The sequence below is a fragment of the Camponotus vicinus genome, unplaced genomic scaffold (assembly GCF_025532165.1).
Source record: "Camponotus vicinus isolate PSW18456_S1 unplaced genomic scaffold, iyCamVici1.0 SCAF_9, whole genome shotgun sequence".
NCBI classification, from domain to species: Eukaryota; Metazoa; Arthropoda; class Insecta; order Hymenoptera; family Formicidae; genus Camponotus; species Camponotus vicinus.
Genome location: NW_028141981.1, coordinates 12,634,183 through 12,655,914, shown reverse-complemented (window position 1 = coordinate 12,655,914; position 21,732 = coordinate 12,634,183). Strand labels below are relative to the sequence as shown.

General features: G+C 40.9%; 3 protein-coding genes across 3 annotated transcripts; 1 reads left to right on the top strand and 2 right to left on the bottom strand.

Annotated features, from left to right (window-relative positions):
* The first annotated feature begins 913 nt into the window (after window positions 1–913).
* Window positions 914–2,065, top strand: LOC145976618 (uncharacterized). The gene is made up of 6 exons (XM_083107848.1): window positions 914–935; window positions 1,047–1,130; window positions 1,203–1,439; window positions 1,526–1,643; window positions 1,779–1,879; window positions 1,974–2,065. The coding sequence occupies exons 1-6, from the start codon at window positions 914–916 to the stop codon at window positions 2,063–2,065; spliced, it is 654 nt and encodes a 217-aa protein (XP_082963974.1).
* A 2,140-nt stretch (window positions 2,066–4,205) lies between these two features.
* LOC145976617 (uncharacterized) lies at window positions 4,206–4,766 on the bottom strand. The gene has a single exon (XM_083107847.1). It carries the CDS (start codon window positions 4,764–4,766, stop codon window positions 4,206–4,208), a length of 561 nt encoding a protein of 186 aa, XP_082963973.1.
* A 5,736-nt stretch (window positions 4,767–10,502) lies between these two features.
* Window positions 10,503–10,907, bottom strand: LOC145976616 (uncharacterized). Its single transcript, XM_083107845.1, has one exon. It carries the CDS (start codon window positions 10,905–10,907, stop codon window positions 10,503–10,505), a length of 405 nt encoding a protein of 134 aa, XP_082963971.1.
* Between the last annotated feature and the right edge of the window lie 10,825 nt (window positions 10,908–21,732).

Here is a 21,732-nt window from a genome sequence, read left to right as displayed (position 1 = left end):
GTCACGTGAAGGTCACTTCAATTTTTTTAAATGGAACACCCTATATATTTTTGCACACTCTTGTAGCTTATCTCGAAAGCTTTCCAAAACACTATAATTAAGTACCTTTTCGTTAAGTACTTTTTGAGTTATGAGGCTTGAAATAATTTCTTAATTTTACATAAACCGTAAAATATCTTGTAAAATATTCATTTTTCGATTATCTTACCTTAATACTTTTACGTACAAAATAATGAGAGGAATCAATTGGTCTAAAGAAAACACATAGTTGTTTTGAAGAAAAAATATGGAATTGTTAATTGCAAATTACAAATTTTTTCTTCAAAACAACTATGTGTTTTTTTACACCAGTTGATTCCTCTCATTATTTTGTACATAAAAGTATTAAGGTAAGATAATCGAAAAATGAATATTTTACAAGATATTTTACGGTTTATGTAAAATTAAGAAATTATTTCAAGCCTCATAACTCAAAAAGTACTTAACAAAAAAGTACTTAATTATAGTGTTTTGGAAAGCTATCGAGATAAGCTACAAGAATATGCAATGACAAATAGTAGGTTCCATTTAAGAAATTGAAGGTGACCTTCATGTGACCTTCAAATAACTCTTCAAGGTCAAACCAATGATACCATCTTATGGCCCCCTCGAAACCAAACAACTTTTGTCTGAAACATTTTTCTCTAAAATGCTTTGTTTCCGAAATAATTGCGTGCGTTAATTAAAATGGCTCACCCTGTATAGCTTCCACCATTCTTTCTATTGCACTTGAAGAAATATTTTCTTTTTCTTTTTTTTTTCACTGGAACCTATAATATAAAAAAGCATTTTTTTCTTAATTATTGAAAATAACTTGCTGTTTCAACTGTATCTGTTTGAATGCTTTCTGCGTCAGTTTCATTATGCATTAAAGATGAGTTTAAATCATCCTAAAAGTTAGACAATGTGCTTCAATCAAAAACTTTAATATATAATTAATACACTATGATTTTTATTTTCTTTCTATATTTACTGAAATAAATGTTAATGTTTTTTATATTTTTTAGATGATGGCATAACTATCGTAAGACGAAGCAATATAAATAACATGGAACAAGTAATAGAAGAGCCGTTTTATGATAACAATAGAAGTAAGTAAAAAAAGAATCTCTTTAAATAGAGAGATATCGTCTTCCTAAAAATAATTTTTATAATTTTTTCAGATAATATTATACGCATATCACAAAAACGAAAAGTTTCTGGACAACTTAAACAACTATCTAATAAACGTCAAAAATTAAATAGTAGCACAGGAATTAAATTAAATTTTGACGATGAAGAATTGCTAATTCTCGAAGTGCAAAAACGCCCACCATTGTGGGATTACTCTTTACCTTTGATGCAACGTAGATATACAATAAAACAACGGTTATGGTCAGAAATAGCTTTGGCATTAAATGGTGAGTATAAAAATAATACGAAAAATATCTAACAAAATATTAATAATTTATATTCTTTATAAATTATTAATTTATATTCTTTGTAGGTAAAATAAGTGCAGAAGATGCGCAAAAAAAGTTCAAATCATTGCATGATACATATCGCAAAATCATGCAATCAGAACAACGAATGAGTGGATCTGCTAGGAAGGATACAGTCCAAAAGTGGCCTCATTATCATTCGATGAGTTTCCTTAAAGACTCTTGTCTTCAAAAAATGTAAGTTTAAATATTTAAATTTATTAAATAATATATAAATTATGTATTAAAGTATTTGATTGATTATAAACAATATTACAGCACGGTGTCTAACATAAATAATATAAGCAGTGAGGCTGAGAGAGAGAGAGATTCAAACTCATTAATGAATGATGAAAATAATGCAGAAAGCATTGAAACAGGTACATTTGAAACATGTCAAATAATTATTAAAAATAATGGATGTCAAATAATTATTAAAAATAATGGAGAAAAAAATGCTTTTCCATATTCTAGATTCCAATAAAGAACAAAGAAGAAAAAGAAGAAAAAAAAGTGATTCTATAAGTGCAATAGAAAGATTGGCTGATGCTATATGCAAAGAATAAAATAGTTCTTCCTCCGTCACCAGAACCTAACGAAATGGATTCTTTTTTAAGTTTAGTAGGATTTAGATTACAGAAAATGACATCAAAAACTAGATTTGAAATAATGCAAAAAATATTACAGTTAACATACGAAATAATTATCCGAGAAAACATTGAATAACTTAATGAATATTTTATATAAAAGCGCGCGACATATAGTTATTCTTTATATAAAAGCGACAAGATATTCTTTTCCTTCAAAAAAGCATATTTTCTTTTAACATTTATTAAAATTAATATTTTTTAGATTTTTAATTAAAATGTTTTATTTGCATTAAATGTTTTTATTTGCATTATATCATTTCTTGAATAACTAAAATATAGTTATCAAATTTGAATTTACATAACGTGCATTACTTGAGTATAGGAATATTTTATTTTATATTAATGTCTATTATTAAATAATATATTTAAGCGTTTAGTAATCTTTAAAATGTTTAAATAAATATTTAAATGTTCCTAAATAAAATAAGTTGAATAACTGGTTATCAGAGGTTTTCCTACTTAATGTTCACATTTTTCTTAATATTTATCACTTAATTTTATTCCTACTTAATGTTTAAATTTTCTTAATATTTATTACAATAATTAATTTTTAAATTTTTCTTCAGAAAATTTAGTAAGTTATAATAAAGAAGTTTATATACTAATTGTAAGTATTAATAAATAAGTTTATAGTGTAAAAATAAACGTAAAAACTTTTGGCAGCAGTTCTAATAAATGAATTAACGTTACAATTATGGACGTTACAATATGGATTTTATTCACGCAATCTTTCCTGTACAAAATACAAAAAATTATAATTGAACATTATTAAATTGCCATGATACAGCTCCTTCAGTATTAAAAAAATTGCAAAAGTTCTCACTTTTTGATTGCGTTTCGCGTACTATTATTATTACCCAATCTAATAATATCTCTTAATGCACTGTTTTCTATATCTTCTCTCCAAGAGCCAGGAACAAACCCATCAAGTCTATCTTGATCAACAAGTGTTTGATCAATATATTCGTTTATTCCGATATCTTGTTTACGAAGCCAGTTGTGCAGACATACAATAGCTTGTACAATTTTCAATGATTTTTCTACTGTACAAATAATTGGTCGTTTTAAAATTCTCCATCGGCTAATCAAAATACCAAAAGTAGTAATAGTAGTAGTAGTAGTAGTAGTAGTAGTAATGCTTTATTGATCCCCTTAGGGTTACAATCTTCTTACAATTCTCTTAACCTAGGATTCTTAGCCTAACTCTTAACCTAACTTATTACTAAATAAGCTGCCGTGAGTTACCTACTCACGCCAGCTTTCGCACACACCACACGCCTCGCCGCGGACTTCCGTTTCCTTTTGCTTACCTCTCTATTCATTTACTTATCCTTTCACACTTCATCTACCCCCCTCCTCTCTCTCCTCTCTCTCCTCTCTCTCCCCTCACCCCTACTCTCCCTCCCTCTCACACTCTCTTCCCCTCTCTCTCACCTTCTCACTCACTCCTCTCCTCCCTTACCACCCCTACACCCCCTTCTCGCCTTACTCTTTCTAACTCCCTCATCCACCCCTCTCCCTCTCCTTCCTCTCCTAACACCCACCCCACCGCTTCCTGCCAACTACCCCCTCCCTCCGCCCATTCTCTACACTCTTCCCATACATGCTCCCACGTCTCCCCTTCCCCCCCGCATAACCTACATTTCCTTTTCTCTTCTTCCTCCTAATATTTTCCTTCCTTCACTTCATTTCCCAGCCTAAATCTCGCCACCCTCTGCCATCTGCTTTCCCCCCAGTCCTTCTTTAAGTACTCCGGTATCCCCTTCCCTTTCACCTTTCCATACCACTTGCTATACCTTGATTCTCTTATTTTCCCCCATCTCTCCTTTCTCTGCTTCTCCTTATCCTTGCCTTCCAACTCCTCAAACCATCCTTCTCCCTCCCCTCTTCTTCTTTCCACTTCCTCTATTTCCATCCCTCTGTCCTCAAAGAATACCATCCTCTCCTTCTTCCACTCCGCATCCCCCCTCCCCATCCTGACCTCTTCCCTCATTTTCTCCCAGCACCTTCTAGCCAGCACACTCCCCTTACCTTCCTCCAATCTTTTTTCAAATCCCTATGCCCGTCGCCCTGCTCTTCCCCTCAACTTTTCTCTCTGCAGTTCCTCTCTTACTAAGTAACCTGGCGTTCCTCTGTCCACTTCTAACACCCATCTCAAATACCTCTCCTCCAATTTCTCCATTCCTTCTCTCTCCCTCCATCCCCACACCTCTACTCCGTATCCTAACACCGTCCATACTAACTTATCAAACATCCACAATCTTCTTCCCCAATCTTTCTCAAATCTTCTTTTCCCTATTCCCCATACCTGCCCCATTACTACTGCCGCCCTTCTCACCCTCTCCTTTACGTACGCTTCCTGTCCTCCATTTTTTTGTAGCGTATACCCTAAATACTGAAATCGTTTCACCTCCTCAATTACCTTTCCTTTCCACCGCCAATCACTTTTCTTTATCCTCCTTCCCCCCTTCCTAAATCTCATAATTTTTGTTTTATTCGGATTTAATTCCAATTTCTTCCTCTCTAAATACCCCTCTAATCTTTCCATCATGCTCCTCAATTCCTCTTCCTTCTCTGCCATCAATACCACGTCATCCGCATACGCCAATGTGTACATTCTTCTCTCCCCCAGTTTAACCCCTCCCCATTTTACCCTCCCCATTTCCTCTTCCAGATCCGCCAATACTATATTGAACAACAATGGACTTAACGGACACCCCTGCCTCACCCCCCTTGCTGTCCAAAAACTTTCCCCTATCTCCGTTCCTACCCTAACCCTACTCCTTGTCTCCCTCACTATCTCCTCCACCCTCTCTATCAATCTCTCCCTAACTCCCCTTTCCCTCATTGCCTCTACCATCACCCCCCTATCCACCGAATCGAATGCCGCTTTCAAGTCTATGAACATTGCCACCAGCCTTCCTTTCTTTCTGCTCAGCTGCCTATTCACCAAATAATTAATTATGTATATATTATCCATAGTCCCCATCCCCTTTCTGAATCCCGTCTGATTTTCCGACAATACCCTCTTTTCCTCCATTTCACTCCTCAGCCTTTCCGCTAAAACTGTCACATATACTTTGTAAATCGCTGGCATTAATGTGACTCCTCTATATTCCTCTGCCTTCACCCCCTCCCCCTTTTTTCTAATTGGTACTATTACCCCCTCCTTCCATCTCACGTTTCTGATAATACCATTACGTCCCATTCCCTCAAATCCCCCCAAAAATTCCTGTCTTTACTTCTCAACCCCGCCACATTCCAAAAAACTACCCTCCATCCACCTTCTTCCCTCTCTTTATCCTCCTCTCTTCTCTCCTCCATCCTTTCGATTTCTTCCTTCTTCTCTCCTACTTTATAACCCCTTTCTCCTCCTCCTTGCCATTTTCTAATCTAACCAAGACCATCTCTCTTCCCTTTTCCTTATCCCCTCCTATTCTAATTACTTGTCTCACCGCCACTCTCGCTCCAATCATCCCCAATATTTCCTCCACTGTCTCCCTCCTTTTTCCCTCCTTTATTTCCAATCCCCTTATTATTATGTTCTTCCTTCTTTTCTCTTTTTCATTTCTTTCTAATAATTTCTCTACCTCTTTTAATCTATTCTCTACTCCTTTCTTTTCCCTTTTTTCCTCCCCCTCCCCCCTTCTCCCCCTTCCTTTACTCTCCCCTCTAGCATTTCTACCCTTCTTTCCATTTTTTCTATATTCTCTCTTATGCCTTCCCTCTCCTTTTTCCCTTTCTCCATCTCCTCCCTAAATTCTTTTCTTACCTTCTCCATCTCTTCCTTCCACATCCTCCCTTGCTCCTTAAATCCTTCCCTCATCTCCTCCATTAACCTTCTCCCTTGCTCCTTTACTTCCTCCTTCACCTCCTCCATCTTTCTGCTAAACTCCTCTAATATTTTTTAAATCCCCCTTTCCATCCCCCTCTCTTCTCCCCCCTCCTTCTCCTGGCAATCTAAATGTTTTTTTACTTGATCTAAAAACTGCCTCCTCTTCCTCCCTGCTCCTATCCATTTCCTCTCTTTTCCTTTTCCACATCTCCTCTATATTACCCATACTTTCACTCCTTTCCCTTCCTTTTCTTCCCCTCTTTCCTCCTGTCCCTAAATCTCCCTCCATACCTACCACTCGCAATCACTCCTCCTACTCGAGTTTCCTCTCTATCTACTTTCTACCCCGCGCCTAACCTCTAGTCCGCTCCCTACCGCGCGCTGCCTGTCTATACAATCTATACCCCGCGTGCTACCTCTCTACACTATCTATACTCCGCGCCACGCCTGTCACTGTTACTTCTCTTTCCTCTCTCCCTTATCCCTTTGTCCCTAACCCTGTCTAGCTCCCTTCACTCTCACTCACATCTTCGCACCTCCACTCTCTCCTCCGCCCACTCTCACCTTCTCCACCCCTTTCTTTCACTCTTATCCCGTCTCCAAAAATCACCTCTATACAATCACGTATCACACTCTAACGCACCGGAAACGGAAGTCAAATACCAAAAGTATTTTCGATCGTTCTTCTGGCTCGGCTAAAACGGTAATTAAAAATTGTTCGCTCTTGATTTAAACCGCTTCTTCCAGGATACGGTCGAAGTAAGTATTCTGTTAATTGGAATGCTTCGTCCCCTACAAGCACATAAGGTAAAGGTGGCCCATCCACTGTAAGAGATTCTGGTTTTGGCAAATTCATTTCGCGATTGTTAAATTTGTGACCTATTATAGAATCTCTAAAAATTCCACCGTCACTGCGTCGGCCATAACCTCCGATGTCAACAAAGGTGAAAATATAATCTGCATTGCAAATTCCAAGCAATACAATGCTATGACTATGTTTATAATTAAAATATGCAGAACCTGCATTATCTGGGCACTGAAAAAAATTTTCAAAAATTTTTAATTTATCCTTATACTATATATATATATATATATATATATGTTTTTGCATATGTATAATATACCTGAAGAAGAACATGTTTCCCATCAATTGTTCCTATACAATGGTTAAAATTCCATTTTGTCTCGAAGTCACTAGCAATATTTAGCCAGTTGTCTTCATTCAAACAAAAGGGAAGTACTTCCTTCTGCAGACAATTCCAAATAGTATTACATGTCTCTTCGATGATATTACTACAGTTGTTAATCCAACAAGGTATTGATATGAAATAGATGTCATCGAATCACCAGAAGCTAGGAATCTAATCAATATAAAAAATTTGAGTTTGATATTTATAGAAAAAAAATTTTATGTTAGATAAATAGATAAATAGAAAAAGTGTATAATAAAATCAATTCTATAAATTAACCTTGATGTCAGACATAATCGTTCTGCTGCAGATATAGGCTCCCGAATCACTATCTGCTTCATAATAAATGGTGCTATTAAATTCAGTAACTCTTCAAATTGTGTAGGAGTCATGCGAAAATAATTCCTGAATCGTGCTTCTTCCAAAATAATGACAGGAAAGATTACGTGGTAAAATCCATGATTGTATCATTCTATGAATATTGGATTTACCCAATAACGTTTCCTACGATAATTTCTTCTTTCTTGTTTTTGTAATTCGTTTATCAGAATTGCTGCTAAAAGTTTCTTACGTTGCTGATTTTGTTCTGATAATTTTTTACACTCGCTTAACCACATGTAATATTTCTTTCTGAACGACATAATGCAGATATGGTGGTTACGTACGGTACTGACGTTATAAATTTGATGCTAAAACTCTTTTCACGCGTTTTTCACAATGTAGCGTCAACTTTAATCACGTGACCTACTTTGACGCTAAAAATGAGCGTCGAGCGTCAGCATGAAAAGGCGCCTTTATTTGCGTAAATTTTGCGTTTCATGCCAGAGCAAACCTTACCGTATTCTTGCTTCAAATTTGCTATCACATCGTGTGTGACAAGGTTTGTTTTGTTATTTGCGTGAATTTTGCGTCTTGTCGTACCAGAGTAAATCTTGCTCTGATTTTGCCACAAATTTACTGTCACGTCATGCATAGCAAGACTTGCTCTGTTATTTACATAAACATTGCGTCTCGTCGAGCCAGAGTAAACTTTGCTCTGCTTTTTTCGTAAATTATTTATCATATCGTTCATTGTAAGATTTGCTCTGTTATTGTCACAAAATTGCTATTATATGCGGTGTGTAATAAGATTTGCTGTCATTGAGTAAAGTTTGTGTTTTACCGTGATAGCATCATTTGCTCTCTTCTATGTGTAAAATTTATGAATAAGTTTTTCTGTGTTATTTACAGCATTATATGACAAAAAGTTTGCCGTAAATTTGCTCGAAATATTTAGATAAGACGAATCAAGACAAATGTTTGTCAGAAAATTGTTGTTAAAATTGAAACAAACTTTGCCGCAAAGCTTTAGTGAAACGTGATTTTAGCACTCTTGGCTATCTGGGTAAATGCAGCATGTAACGGTCGTATTTTCGGGCGTTTTTCGCTGCTGCGGATAGATCGCAAGGTTCTTTCAAAGAAAATACGCGATGTGTGTAATTGGATGTATTTATTTGAAATCGTAGAAATGTACAGAGAGTAAGTGTGTGTGTGCGCGTGTGAATGTGTGTGTATGTGTGTGTTGTGCGGTATATTAATCCCGCTGAATTATAATTCACGCGATAACGAGGCAAACGTCGTGAATGCAATTTCGATCGAAATACGGTCTCGATTTCGCGCACGTGTTCGTGTTTATAGCGCGCGAGCCTGCACGCGTTTTTGCGGCGTTTTTTCCGCGAGGAATCCCGGCGTTCCGAGAATCCTCGGTTTCTCGGGATCGACGGTCACTTTCGTGGGAATATTTGTTCCCAGATGTTTCGCTTAAAGTCGGCGTTCGATTTGATTTAGGCGGTGCGCTTTAACAACGGCGGCAGAGGCCGCGATAAATGAATACGCGATGCGTTTTAACGACGGCGGCGGAGGCCGCGATAAATGAATGCGCGATGCGCTCGGCGGTAGTTCTAGTGCGCGAAACAGGATCGCGTCGCGAAGGATGGAATTCGCGTTGCAGCTGGGTCGAGAACACTCGACTCGGGGCGGCTCTGAGCTCCACCTTCCGTGATGGCCCAGCTGCAGGATTAGGCGGATGCACCTGTACGTTGGAATCGAGATCACTCGGCCAAGACGGAGTTCGCTCCACCTTTCGTCCGTGGTAGTTGGTGCTCGGTAGGATTTCTCTGGATTTGCTTCTGAAACGTACTGCTTAGAGCGGATCGGGAGAATGGTAATTAGGTGCCGAAACGTGGCCTTTTTATACCGGCTAATTGCCCGCGTCGGCGCGCGGCGGTATTACCCCTTCCGAACGGTTTTTTGGAAACGGTGCGGTCGGGTCCGCTCGGAGGGGTTCGGGTTGCGCGCCGACCGTGGGTTTTCGCCGGTCGGCGGTTCGGGCCACGTCGGCTATGATCGGCGGTATTCGGCCGATTTGATATTAACGGCTTAGGGCCGTGTTTTCGGTGGATTAAAAAATGGGCGCACCGCGCCCCTGCCTCTGCCCGGCGGGTGTTCTGCCGGGTGGCAGCTTCCGGCGGATGGAATTGCCGGGAATCGTAACGATGCACCGGGATGCATCGTTACATCACCCCTCTTTACAAATAATGCCCGAATTGGGGGCATTCTGTCGGTCAGTCGGTCGGTCGGGCATATCACGCTGGTTTTCGGCGGATGTTGTGCTGTTACTGCCTATTGCAGTCGGCGGCAGTACTGGACTTTTCCGGGTGAACCGGATGATCCATCGTCCGGTGGCTGTTCGCGGCTTGTATCTTCGCGATACATACACCGCGAAATGTGGAACCTCCACAACGATCCCGGGTTTCACCTCTATGGGAATTGGCGGTGGCGGTCCCATCGGCCGCAGTAGTGTAGGCCGTTCGGTGGTGGCGGTTTCCGGTCTAATTGGCCGGGGTGGCCTCTCATAAGGGCGCGGAGCCCTTGCCTTCGGTGGTGATAGTGGCGCCAGGAAGGCTTCCTGCTTGCGCCGGTTGACGTGATCGGACCGCTGGATGACGGTCCCGACCTTCGGTGGCCGCGCTGGTGTTGGCATGGCGGTGACCTGCGGTGCCGGCTCCATCATCCGGACCGCGTCGGTGGTGCCTGCTTCGTATTCCCGAAGCAGGGCTTCTATATCCTCTAGGATTCCCGGATTCGGTTGTTCTATCGTGTTTGACGGTTCGCTCGATAGTGTGACTTGTATTTTTGCCACCTCAGGCTCGAAGTCGATGTCATCCTCGGGGGGAATAAAGTCGTCATTGTTATTGTTGACATGAGCGGCCTTCAGATCTTGTACGTGTATGTGCTTTATCCATTTCCCCCGCTTGCTTCTTAGATCCATTATAACGGGTGATACGATTCATCGGATCTCATATGGCCCGCTGAATTTGGACGCCAATTTGGCGCTGTACGCTTCGCTTTTCTTCGACAGAGGGTGGTCGCGCTTCCACACCCATTCGCCGATGCTCGGTTTCCATGGCCGGCGTCGGAGGTCGTAATGGCGTTTTTGACGGTGAACCGCCTGTGCGAGCTGTATTTTCACGAGCTCGTATGCCTCCGTGAGTTTTCTTCGGAGGTTATCAGGAGCGTCGTGCTCCGCGGTCAGCTGATCGGTGTCCTCCGGCCCTTGTAGCTCGCGCCCGTAGTTCAGGAAAGCAGGCGTGTATCCGGTGGCGTCGTAGAGGGCCGTGTTGAAGGCGAACTGGAATGCTGGAATGTGCTCGTCCCAGGCCCGATGATCCTTCTCCACGTACTGCGTGACCATGGTCTTAATGGTTCGGTTGGTCCTCTCCACCGGATTGCAGTGTGGAGAGTAAGCTGGAGCGGTCACGTGTCGTATGTTCCATGCCCGTAGTCATTCTTCTAATTCGTTGGACCTTAACTGGGTGCCGTCGTCTGACAGCACGGAGTCTGGTCGGCCGTGGCGCAAAATGATGCGCTCGGTCAGCGCCTTGGTCACGGCGCTCGCTGTAGCTCGGCGCAATAGTACCAGCTCCACCCATTTCGTGAACCGATCTTGGAGTACGAAGAGCCATGTATGTCCTTGGTGCGAGCGTGGCAGAGGTCCGACCAGATCTAAGGTCACTTGCTCCCAGGGTCGACTGACATACGTCGCATGGAACGTCCCGGCCGGCCGCTGCTGTGCGGCCTTGTGCGTCTGGCAATTCCTGCAGGTGCGCACATAGTTCGCGATATCGCGAAACATCCCCAGCCAATAGTAGGTTTCGGCAATCCGGGCGATGCCCATGTTCCCGGCGGTGGGGGCGTCGTGGTATCGGCGTAAGATGTCGTTTCTGGCCTCCTTCGGTATGCAATTTCCACTGCTCCTCTGCTGCGGTCTCCTTGAAGTTGAGGCTGTGATAGAGAAGGCAGTACAATTTCCCGCCCTCTATGCGGTAGTCAGTGTGCGCGGTGGGGTCTTGCTACACCCCTTCGTATTTCCGGCGGTACCAGGAGCATTCCTGGCGTTTCGCAGCGTAGGTCGTCGGGTGACGCGATAGAGCGTCTGCGACGCGATTAAGTACCCCGCGATGGTACTTCACGTCGAAATCGTATTGCTGGAGCTCGAATACCCAGCATCCGAGGCGTCCGGTCGGGGACTCTAATTTCTGCAGCCATCGCAGGGCCTGGTGATCTGTCATGACGGTGAAAGCGTAACCTTCTAGGTAGCTCTTCATCCGCCGGATGCCCCACACGATGGCTAGGCATTCGACCTCCGTGACGCTATAGTTGCGCTCGGCCGCATTCAAAGTGCGGCTCGCATAGGCGATTACGCGTTCGCCCTCCTCAAAATTCTGCGTCAACACCGCGCCGAGTCCGGTCGTGCTAGCGTCGGTCTGGAGAAAGAAACGGCGCGTGAAGTCTGGACATGCCAGAACCGGTGCGGAATTTAGAGCGCGTTTTAGCTGAGTGAACGCGGTGGCTTCCCCTTTGCCCCATTTCCATCGGGCGTTTTTCTTCGTCAATTGCGTGAGTGGGGTCGCGATCGTGGAAAAGTTCGGGATGAAGCGGCGATACCACGAAGCCATCCCCACGAATTGACGTATATGCTTAACGGACTGTGATTCAGGCCAGTTGGCCACGGCTTGGATTTTCCCGGGGTCGGTCCGAATTCCCTCCCGGTCGATGACGTGCCCCAGGTACGTCAAACGGTCAACGCAGAAACGGCATTTCTCCAAGTTTAAGCGGAGGCGCGCGTTACGAAGGCGGCGGAAAGTCTCCCTAAGCAGCTCGAGATGCTTGTCGAAAGTTCGGTTGATTACGATGATATCGTCAAGGTAGACGAACACGTGCGGTTCTCTAATTCGAGTCCGAGAACCGTGTCCAGTAATCGTGTCGTAATCCTGGAACGTGGTCGGAGCGGAGTGCAATCCGAACGGCATGACCTTAAATTGATAAAGTCCCTTTCCCGGTATCGTGAACGCGGTGATCGGCCGGCTGTCTGGGGCCAATGGCACCTGCCAGTAACCGTTCTTTAGGTCTAAGGTAGACAAATACCGGGCCCCTCTCAATTTGTCTAAAGTCGCGGTAATCTGCGGCAGCGGGTACGCGTCTTTGTGTGTTACGTCGTTGACCCGGCGGAAATCGATGCAGAAACGTTGCCGACCGTCCTTTTCCTTGACGATCACGATGGGCGAGCTCCAGGGGCTGTACGAGGGCTCGATGACACCCTGGGCGAGCATCTCGTCCACTTCGGTATCGATAACCGCCTGCATCGCCGGATTGCGCGGGCGATACCTCTGCTTAATGGGCGTGTCGTCTATCAGCCGAATGGAATGCTGAGCCCGATTGGTGAGCCCCTTCACGGTATCAAATTTCGCGAGCTCGCCTTGCAGAAATTTCTGGAGACGTTCGTCTTCTTCGGCGGTCCTCCCGGCGAGGCCTCCGATGGTGCAACAATGCTGGTGCCATCGGAGCACACGTAAAGGTGGGGCCGGCGTGCTTATCCGCAATTTCGCCTGCAAGTCCACCCCCATTAGTATCTCGCTCGAAAGGCCCGGTAATACCCCGAACGTGTGCATCGTGGATCGGCCGGCCGCCTCAACCGGCAGGGTCATCCTCCCCGCGAGGTCTGCGTTTAGATCGTTTGCCAATTGTATTTGGCTTTCCCCTGTGGTCCACGCGAAACCCGTTCGTCCTAATATTTCGGCAGTTTTTTTATTTATCAGGGACATTTTATTTATCTCGGACCCCCCATCTACCAAGGCGTCGAAAGTGTGTTCCCCGATTCTGATCATGGTGTGCGGTCGCGGTTTGAATGTTATTCGGGGTTTGGAGTTGCGGAGGCGACCTTCTCTCCAGCCCCGTCAGCTTTTCCCGCCGGCGGGTGGCATTGCGCGGTGAGCACTCCGTCTCGTCCGCATTGCGAGCAAAACTTTTTCGCGGGGCGCTTGCACTGACGTCGCGTGTGTCCACGCTGTTTGCAACGCCAACAGCACTCGGTTTTATTGTACGCGGCAGCCACAGCGGGTTTCGTTTCGGCTTTTTCCCTCTTGAGCGCTTCCTGCCGTTCGCTTACCAGGTCCTCGTGTTCGAGAAGCCTTCATTGGCGCACAGTACAATTGGACACGTTGCAATTGCACACCGTGCTATTAGACACATAAGATTGCGCACTGTTCGATTGTGTGAAAACAGGTTTCGAGATGTCAAATAAACAGTGTTAGAGAAAATTCGCGAAAGAGAGGGGTTTTTAGTGGGTAGGGAGTACCGAGTTGGTAATTCGACTTGGTATTCGAGTCCCACATAACTCACCGGACCGCCCGGTGAGTATGCATAAAATGCATTTTCCCCTCTCTCGTAAATAAAAACCAGCACAATTTAAAATAATAATAAAACATTAAATTTTAGGGTGAAAAAGAAGCATCTTTACACTTAGTGTTTTTAGGCAATGAGAGAAGTATCGGATCGAAAGGGTTTTAATAGCTCAGTGGTAAGAGCAGTCGCCCGGCAAGCGAAAGACTCGGGTTCGATTCCCGATTCAGCGACTTTCGGACCGATATTTTTCTCGCCTACTTCCATCTAGGGGGGTTAGAGGGGAATTTGTTGGAATTAAATCTCAAACCAAGAGATTATTCCAAGTAAAGTTTTGATCATTACGCAATTACATCCGCGATAGGCTCTTATTACCCGAATATTAATATCACAAATAATAATAAAAGTATAATAATAAAAAGTAAATAATAATTTAAGTAAGAATAATAATGACTTAAAGTGAGTAAGCAAATGAGAGAGAGAGAGTGAGGGAGGGGGAGAGAGAGAGGCAGAGAGAGAGAGAATGAGAATGTATGTATTCGCATGTGTATGTCTGTAGCGATCAGATGATCGCAGCAGGCGCCCCGCGTAAGCACCCGCGTTCGACAGTGAATCGCGCCACCCTTGCCTGCTTCTTGTATCCGACTCGTCTTAAAGTTAATTACTTCTTTTAATAATTCAAAAACTAAGCGTCTGACGAAATTTTGCCAAAGGAAAAATCGTCTTAGAATTGACTCAAGAATGTGTCATTTTAAGGACAATTAGGTTATTTTGAATCACCCTGTATATACAGGGTGTCGCAGACCATCCGTATCAGCCGAATATCTCAAAAACTGAGCGAGGCAGACAAAAATATTTCAGACAAAAATTGTAAGATTTCAAGTGACGCATTACATGGCGATATCAGTTTGACCTTGAAGAGTTATTTGAAGGTCACGTGAAGGTCACTGTTAATTTCTTAAATGGAACTCCTATTTTTTATTGCATATTCTTGTAGCTTATCTCGAGGGCTTTCCAAAACACTAATAAAATATTTTTCCCTCAAGTACTTTTTGAGGTATAAGGCTTGAAATCATTTCTTAATTTTACATAAACCGTAAAATATCTTGTAAAATATTCATTTTTCGATTATCTTACCTTAATACTTTTATGTACAAAATAACGAGAGAAATCAATTGGTGTAAAGAAAACACATAGTTGTTTCAAAGAAAAAATATGTAATTTGCAATTAACAATTACATATTTTTTCTTAAAAACAACTGTGTCTTTACACCAATTAATTCCTCTCATTATTTTGTACATAATAGTATTAAGGTAAGATAATCGAAAAATGAATATTTTACTAGATATTTTATGGTTTATGTAAAATTGAGATATTATTTCAAGCTTCATAACTCGGAAAGTACTCAATGAAAAAATACTTTATTATAATGTTTCGGAAAGCTCTTGAGGCAAGCTATAAGAATATGTAATAAAAAATAGGCGATTCCATTTACAGAATTCAAGGTGACCTTTACGTGACCTTGATGACACTCTTCAAGGTCATACCAGAGCTGCCAAGTCCGAGACGCAAGCAACGGGCAACACGTAGTGGAGGGGGTAATGGGCATGTACGCGTGAGCGTACGTGTGAGCTCGGCGCTTCGGCTAGCTTCGGATAGTAGAAGAGGACAGAATACAGTTTTGTCTCCTTCCTACCAAGCTGGCAACGAAAGACGGGCGACGCTGCTCGCGTCTCGATATCTCAATACGTACGATAGCGTTAAACGTTTTTCTCTTTCAGCTTGTTATGTTAGATATTTTTTATAACTGATAAATATATTATATATTTGCTAATTGTAAGAAAATATATATTTTTCATATTAAAAAATCAAATCGTATAATTCTTAAAAATGAATATATGTATATATACAGGGTGAGCCATTTTAATTAACGCACGCAATTATTTCGGAAACAAAGCATTTTAGAGAAAAATGTTTCAGACAAAAGTTTTATAGTTTCGAGGGGGCCATAAGATGGTATCATTGGTTTGACCTTGAAGAGTTATTTGAAGGTCACATGAAGGTCACCTTCAATTTCTTAAATGGAACCTACTATTTGTCATTGCATATTCTTGTAACTTATCTCGAGAGCTTTCCAAAACACTATAATTAAGTACCTTTTCGTTAAGTACTTTTTGAGTTATGAGGCTTGAAATAATTTCTTAATTTTACATAAACCGTAAAATATCTTGTAAAATATTCATTTTTCGATTATCTTACCTTAATACTTTTACGTACAAAATAATGAGAGGAATCAACTGGTATAAAGAAAACACATAGTTGTTTTGAAGAAAAAATATATAATTTGCAATTAACAATTCCATATTTTTTCTTAAAAACAACTATGTGTTTTCCTTACACCAATTGATTCCTCTCATTATTTTGTACATAAAAGTATTAAGATAAGATAATCGAAAAATGAATATTTTACAAGATATTTCACGGTTTATGTAAAATTAAGAAATTATTTCAAGCCTCATAACTCAAAAAGTACTTAACGAAAAGGTACTTAATTATAGTGTTTTGGAAAGCTCTCGAGATAAGGTACAAGAATATGCAATGACAAATAGTAGGTTCCATTTAAGAAATTGAAGGTGACCTTCATGTGACCTTCAAATAACTCTTCAAGGTCAAACCAATGATACCATCTTATGGCCCCCTCGAAACCATAAAACTTTTGGCTGAAACATTTTTCTCTAAAATGCTTTGTTTCCGAAATAATTGCGTGCGTTAATTAAAATGGCTCACCCTGTATATATATATATATATATATATATATATATATATATATATATATATATATATATTTGTTTATAAGAATGACATTTAATTTTTCATATGAAAAAATATATCGATATTTTCTTACAACTGATAAATGTATAATATATTTATCAGTTAAAAATATATTAAATATATTAAATATATTTAATAGATTAATATTTATCAGATAAAAAATACATTTGTCGGTTAAGAATGTGTATAATATAAAAAGCTGTAAGGAAAAAACATTTAATGCTGTCGCACGCATTGAGATATCGAGAAGCGAGCAGCGTCGCCTGTTTCCGGCTTGGTAGGAAGGAGACAGAAAACTGTATTCTGTCTTCGTCCTATCAAGCAGAAAACGAAAGCGACGGGCGACGCGCGACGCGCGACGCTGCTCGCTCCTCGATATCTCGATATGCGCTCGATCGTTTTTCTCTTACAGCTTTCCTTTATGTTATAAATTTTTTACAATTAGTAAATATACATATATATACATATGTATATATAAATGTATATATGAAACGTAAAAATATATTATAAAGCTATAATATTTAATATAAATATTTTTAATATAAATATTTGACTTTTTTTTTACATATATATACGTATATATTTAAAATAATAAAATAATAAAAATGAGTGGCGATTTTCTACACCACCCACGAGGTATCACCAATGGCGCGTTAGGTTTCTTTTACGTGGACCTTCGCCTGGAGCCCTATTGTACCACATTGTATTGTATTATATTATCTAGAAGGAAAAAAGGATAAAGAAAATATTTGGAAAGGAAAAAATAAATATTCCCTGAATTATTTTTTAATATTTATTTTTCCAAGATTTAAAAAAATATAATTAATAATAATAATAATTATTTATTATATTTCCTCCTCCCCTGGCTCGGCCGCCTCCTCTGCCTCGGCCTCCTCTATTTGGGGCGCTTGCGCCGCCCCTGATGCCCGTGTTCCGCCGGGCGTACCAGAGGGCACGGGATTTCCCGCCTCCTCTTTTTTTTGGTTTGTTTTCTGAAAAACAAAAAATAATAAATTATAACAAATAATAAACATAAATAATAAATAAATTATAATAATGCATATATATATATATAATTTAATAAAATAGAATTTAATATAAAAAATAACATACCATTTCGCTGCTGCGCCTGCACTTCCTGCTGCTGCTGCTGCTGCTGCTCCTGGTGCTGCTGCTGCTGCTGCTGTAGCTGCAACATATATGCTTGTAGTTGATGCAACAATTGTTGCATCAACTGCATATCGGGAACATCCCGGAGAACGAATGCCCCCATTTCAGCATTTATGTCTCCTGTAAAATTGAAAAAAATTATAACATAAAAATTAAAAAGATTAAAGTTTCTTAATATTTTTCTATAAATAATGATTTACTTACGAGACATGTTGACGTTTAGCGCGGGACGTATGTTGCGTTTGTCGCCGTGCTTTGATGGACTGAGAATAAGGCATACTCGGCACTTGTTTATTTGTTTCATGCCGTTTCATTTGTTTTATGCCGATCATTTTTTTCGTAGCATCTCCATCAAATTATCTTGTCGCCTTGTACTCTCGAGTAAACGTATTTTTTTATACGTGCGTCGTGAAATCTTGGTGTTCAGAAAACTGTCACAATCCCGCTTGTGAGTTCTGATTATTTAAAATTGCTATATATCTTTATCTTGTTTAATCTTTATTTTCTTTTATTCACTCTTCTTTGATTCTTTATTTCTGCCTATTTTTTGTTTCATAAACATGTGTGATGAATCAAAAAAAAACCTAAGCGAAGCTTTTCAGATGCTTGGCTCAATGATGATCGAATTAAATGTTGGATACGTAGAGTATCTTTTGATGAGAGCTTCTATCATTGTATTATATGCAATAAAAATATTTCGTGCAATACACATGTTTTGAGACATGCGGATTCTGCGTATCATAAAAATAATCTTAAAGAAAATATTTCATCTTCATTAAATATTGAAAATACAATTTCAAATAAAAAAATATCCGAAAAAATTAACATAAATTTAAAGACTAAATTTAAAGAAAAATGGTTGGAAATTGAATTATTTAAACCATGGCTACGCAAAGTATCACACGATGAAAATTCATTTTTTTGTTCATTCTGTGATAAATCCATGGGTTGGTGGTTTATCGCAAATTTATCGTCACACAGAATCCAAAACACATATGGAAATTTCTAAAAAACATGAAACAGAAATAAAGAATACGAATGAAAATATAAATATAATAAATGATTCACTTTTGTCGTTTGATGAGCGAAAAAAAACAGCAGAAATTCGGTATGCGGCATTAATTGCTGATAAAAATATTTCGCATCAAATTGCAAAAGAAATCCTTAGCTTCTTTCAACATATAGGAAAAGATCCTAATGTATTACAAAACATGAGAATGGGCCGAACGAAATGTAAAAACATTATTACAAATGTTTTATGCCCAGTTGAAACAGATCGTGTCGTCAATAAGCTTCAAAATACAAAATTTACAATTTTGTCGTAACCCGACGAAATAATAATTTAATTAAACTAAAAGAAAGAGATTAGGAAATAAGATATTAAGATATTAAGAAATAAAAATAAAACGTGACGAAAAGAAAAGCAAGTCACGGCCAAAGCTGAATAAGCATAACAAAACGGAGCACGAACCGCGCTCCGGCCCAGGGACACCTCATCCTTCCTGTACCCAACGATATATAAACCGATCACCACGACGGGGTGGCAGAAAGAAATCTGAAGTCATCAACAATATAAGCCGCCGCATTGACTAAAGTAGGCTCGCTACGCTTAACCTTAGCGTATAAGACAAACACAAGAGTAGCGTAAGGCCAGTGTAAGAAGAACGACCGAAATATATTCCTTTACTATCAAGTACGGAGTGTCTACATTTGTTGCCTGGGTCCTAATCCTTTGGGCGAAAAACCCTGAAGTCCCGTCCCCCACGGCGCGGGCACAACATAAATTGGTGGCAGCGGTGGAATTCGCCTGCATCAAGTGAGACAAAGGAAATAAAAAACGTCGTGACTGCACACACCCGCTACTACAACGAAAAGTAGAGAAGTCAACTAGGAACTTCCCGGACACCCGATTTAACGAGGTAACGACCGGACTGCAACCCAAGGAGGAGACGACCTACCTCAACCGCGGAGGACAACGCGAGAACTGCGACCAAAGGAGAATGCTGCTCATCGCACTAATGTAAGTCGAACGAAGCAATTATTATAACGCGTGGATGTCGGAAGGACAAAACAAACGATCAAACAATAGAACGAACGCATCGTGGCTACATAGCGATTCTGCGGAAAGAGCGATAACACGTAGTCTATTAAGCTCGCAAAGAATAGCAGAGACCGCGCTTCAAGATATCAGTAGTAATGTGCGTAAAAATTTAGAAGCATACTACTCAAGCGACAGCTCGTCCGAAAACGAATACGGAGCGAACGTAATAATTGAACGCGAATATTCATTCGGCGAAATAGATCCGAGTTTAATCGCGAACACCGACGACGCGGAGTCAGCGGTTAGCTCGCCCAGTAGAATAACACATAGGCGCGAATTTTCATTAACATCATACGATTCGAGTATTTTCAACCCCGAAATAATATATCGCGAACGTGGAGACATGACACACGCACCACAGGGTACATCGCGAGACATCACTTCCGTAGAAGTAAATAGAGAAATCAATCGGTTACGAGAAGAATTGGATAACGATACCACGAATGCTCGATCGCAACAAGAAATAAATAATCCACCCGACGAATTCAGAGATATGATGCAAGCAATGATGCAGGAGATTAGAAACCTGCACGTCGAAATAAATGATGTCAGAGAGAGGCAAGGAAGACAGAGTACTGGACGCCTCACGCCATTAGAAGATAGACGCGAACCAACATACGACCTTTCGTTCGACGATGTACGACATCATCGGGGACGCGGACATCTATCGTTGAAAGAAGCACGCGGTTTAATACCAGAATTCGACGGATCAGCAAACAAACTACAGGAATTCGTGAGTGCAACAACGTACGCGGTTGAAAATATTAACCCGTTAGATGAAGTCACATTATTAGGCGCAGTATTATGCACGAAACTAAAAGGCAGAGCGATGCTAGATTTTCAAACGCGAAAGATTCAAAATTTTGCACAATTGAAACAAGAATTAGAAGCCTGTTACGCCAGTAAAAGGAATACGACACATCTACAAATAGATTTCAATACGTTAAAACAGAAAACCGGCGAAAACGCGAGAACATACGGACTTCGAACAGACAAGTTAGCGATGGAACTATACGAATCAATGCTAGACGGACAACAGTATACGACCGATCAAAAACGCGTAATACTCAATATTATCCAACAACAAGCCTTAGAGAATTTCCAGATCGGATTAAACGATGATATAAAAACAGTAGTGCGATCCCGAGGTTATACGACACTGCAAGAAGCAATATCGGCTGCGAGCGCAGAAGAGAAGGTCAAGGGACCGGCGATAGTCAGCACACGACCAAAGAGCGCTGCGACGCCGACATATTACCGTGACACTAGAAATGTCATACAATGCCAAAAATGCGGAAAATTAGGGCATCATGGGCGAGAATGCCGTACGAGCCGTTACGCTACACGGTTTTCATTACCGAAACCAGAGCGACACTCGCGCGTAAATACCGTTGACAAATACTGCAACCATTGCAAGAAAACTGGTCACAATCGCGAAGAATGTTGGCTGCTACACGGACGACCTAACAGAGATCGACCTAACCGCCAAAAGCCGAATCAAACGGCACGAGACAACAAAAATCGATATAATCACGACAGAAAGAAAAAGAAGACCTACTACGCTCAAGAGAGTGACGAAGAAAACAAGGAAGAGGAAAAACAGAGGCCCGCCAGCGAGTATCACGTATCGCACATAAGACGAACACCTCACACACACACAGGCCTGGATTTAGTTGCATTACCCATGCAGGAGGCAAAAGGAGGAAAAACAAACCTATTATGCGATACAGGAGC

Bases quoted from the DNA above. Each gene is read 5' to 3' on its own strand.
- LOC145976618 (XM_083107848.1), top strand. From the start codon at position 914: ATGAGTTTAAATCATCCTAAAA. The intron at 936-1,046 runs GTTAGACAATGT...TATATTTTTTAG, and splicing joins GAGTTTAAATCATCCTAAAA to ATGATGGCATAACTATCGTA. The intron at 1,644-1,778 runs GTGGCCTCATTA...ACAATATTACAG, and splicing joins AGGAAGGATACAGTCCAAAA to CACGGTGTCTAACATAAATA.
- LOC145976617 (XM_083107847.1), bottom strand. From the start codon at position 4,766: ATGTACACATTGGCGTATGCGGATGACGTGGTATTGATGGCAGAGAAG.
- LOC145976616 (XM_083107845.1), bottom strand. From the start codon at position 10,907: ATGGTCACGCAGTACGTGGAGAAGGATCATCGGGCCTGGGACGAGCAC.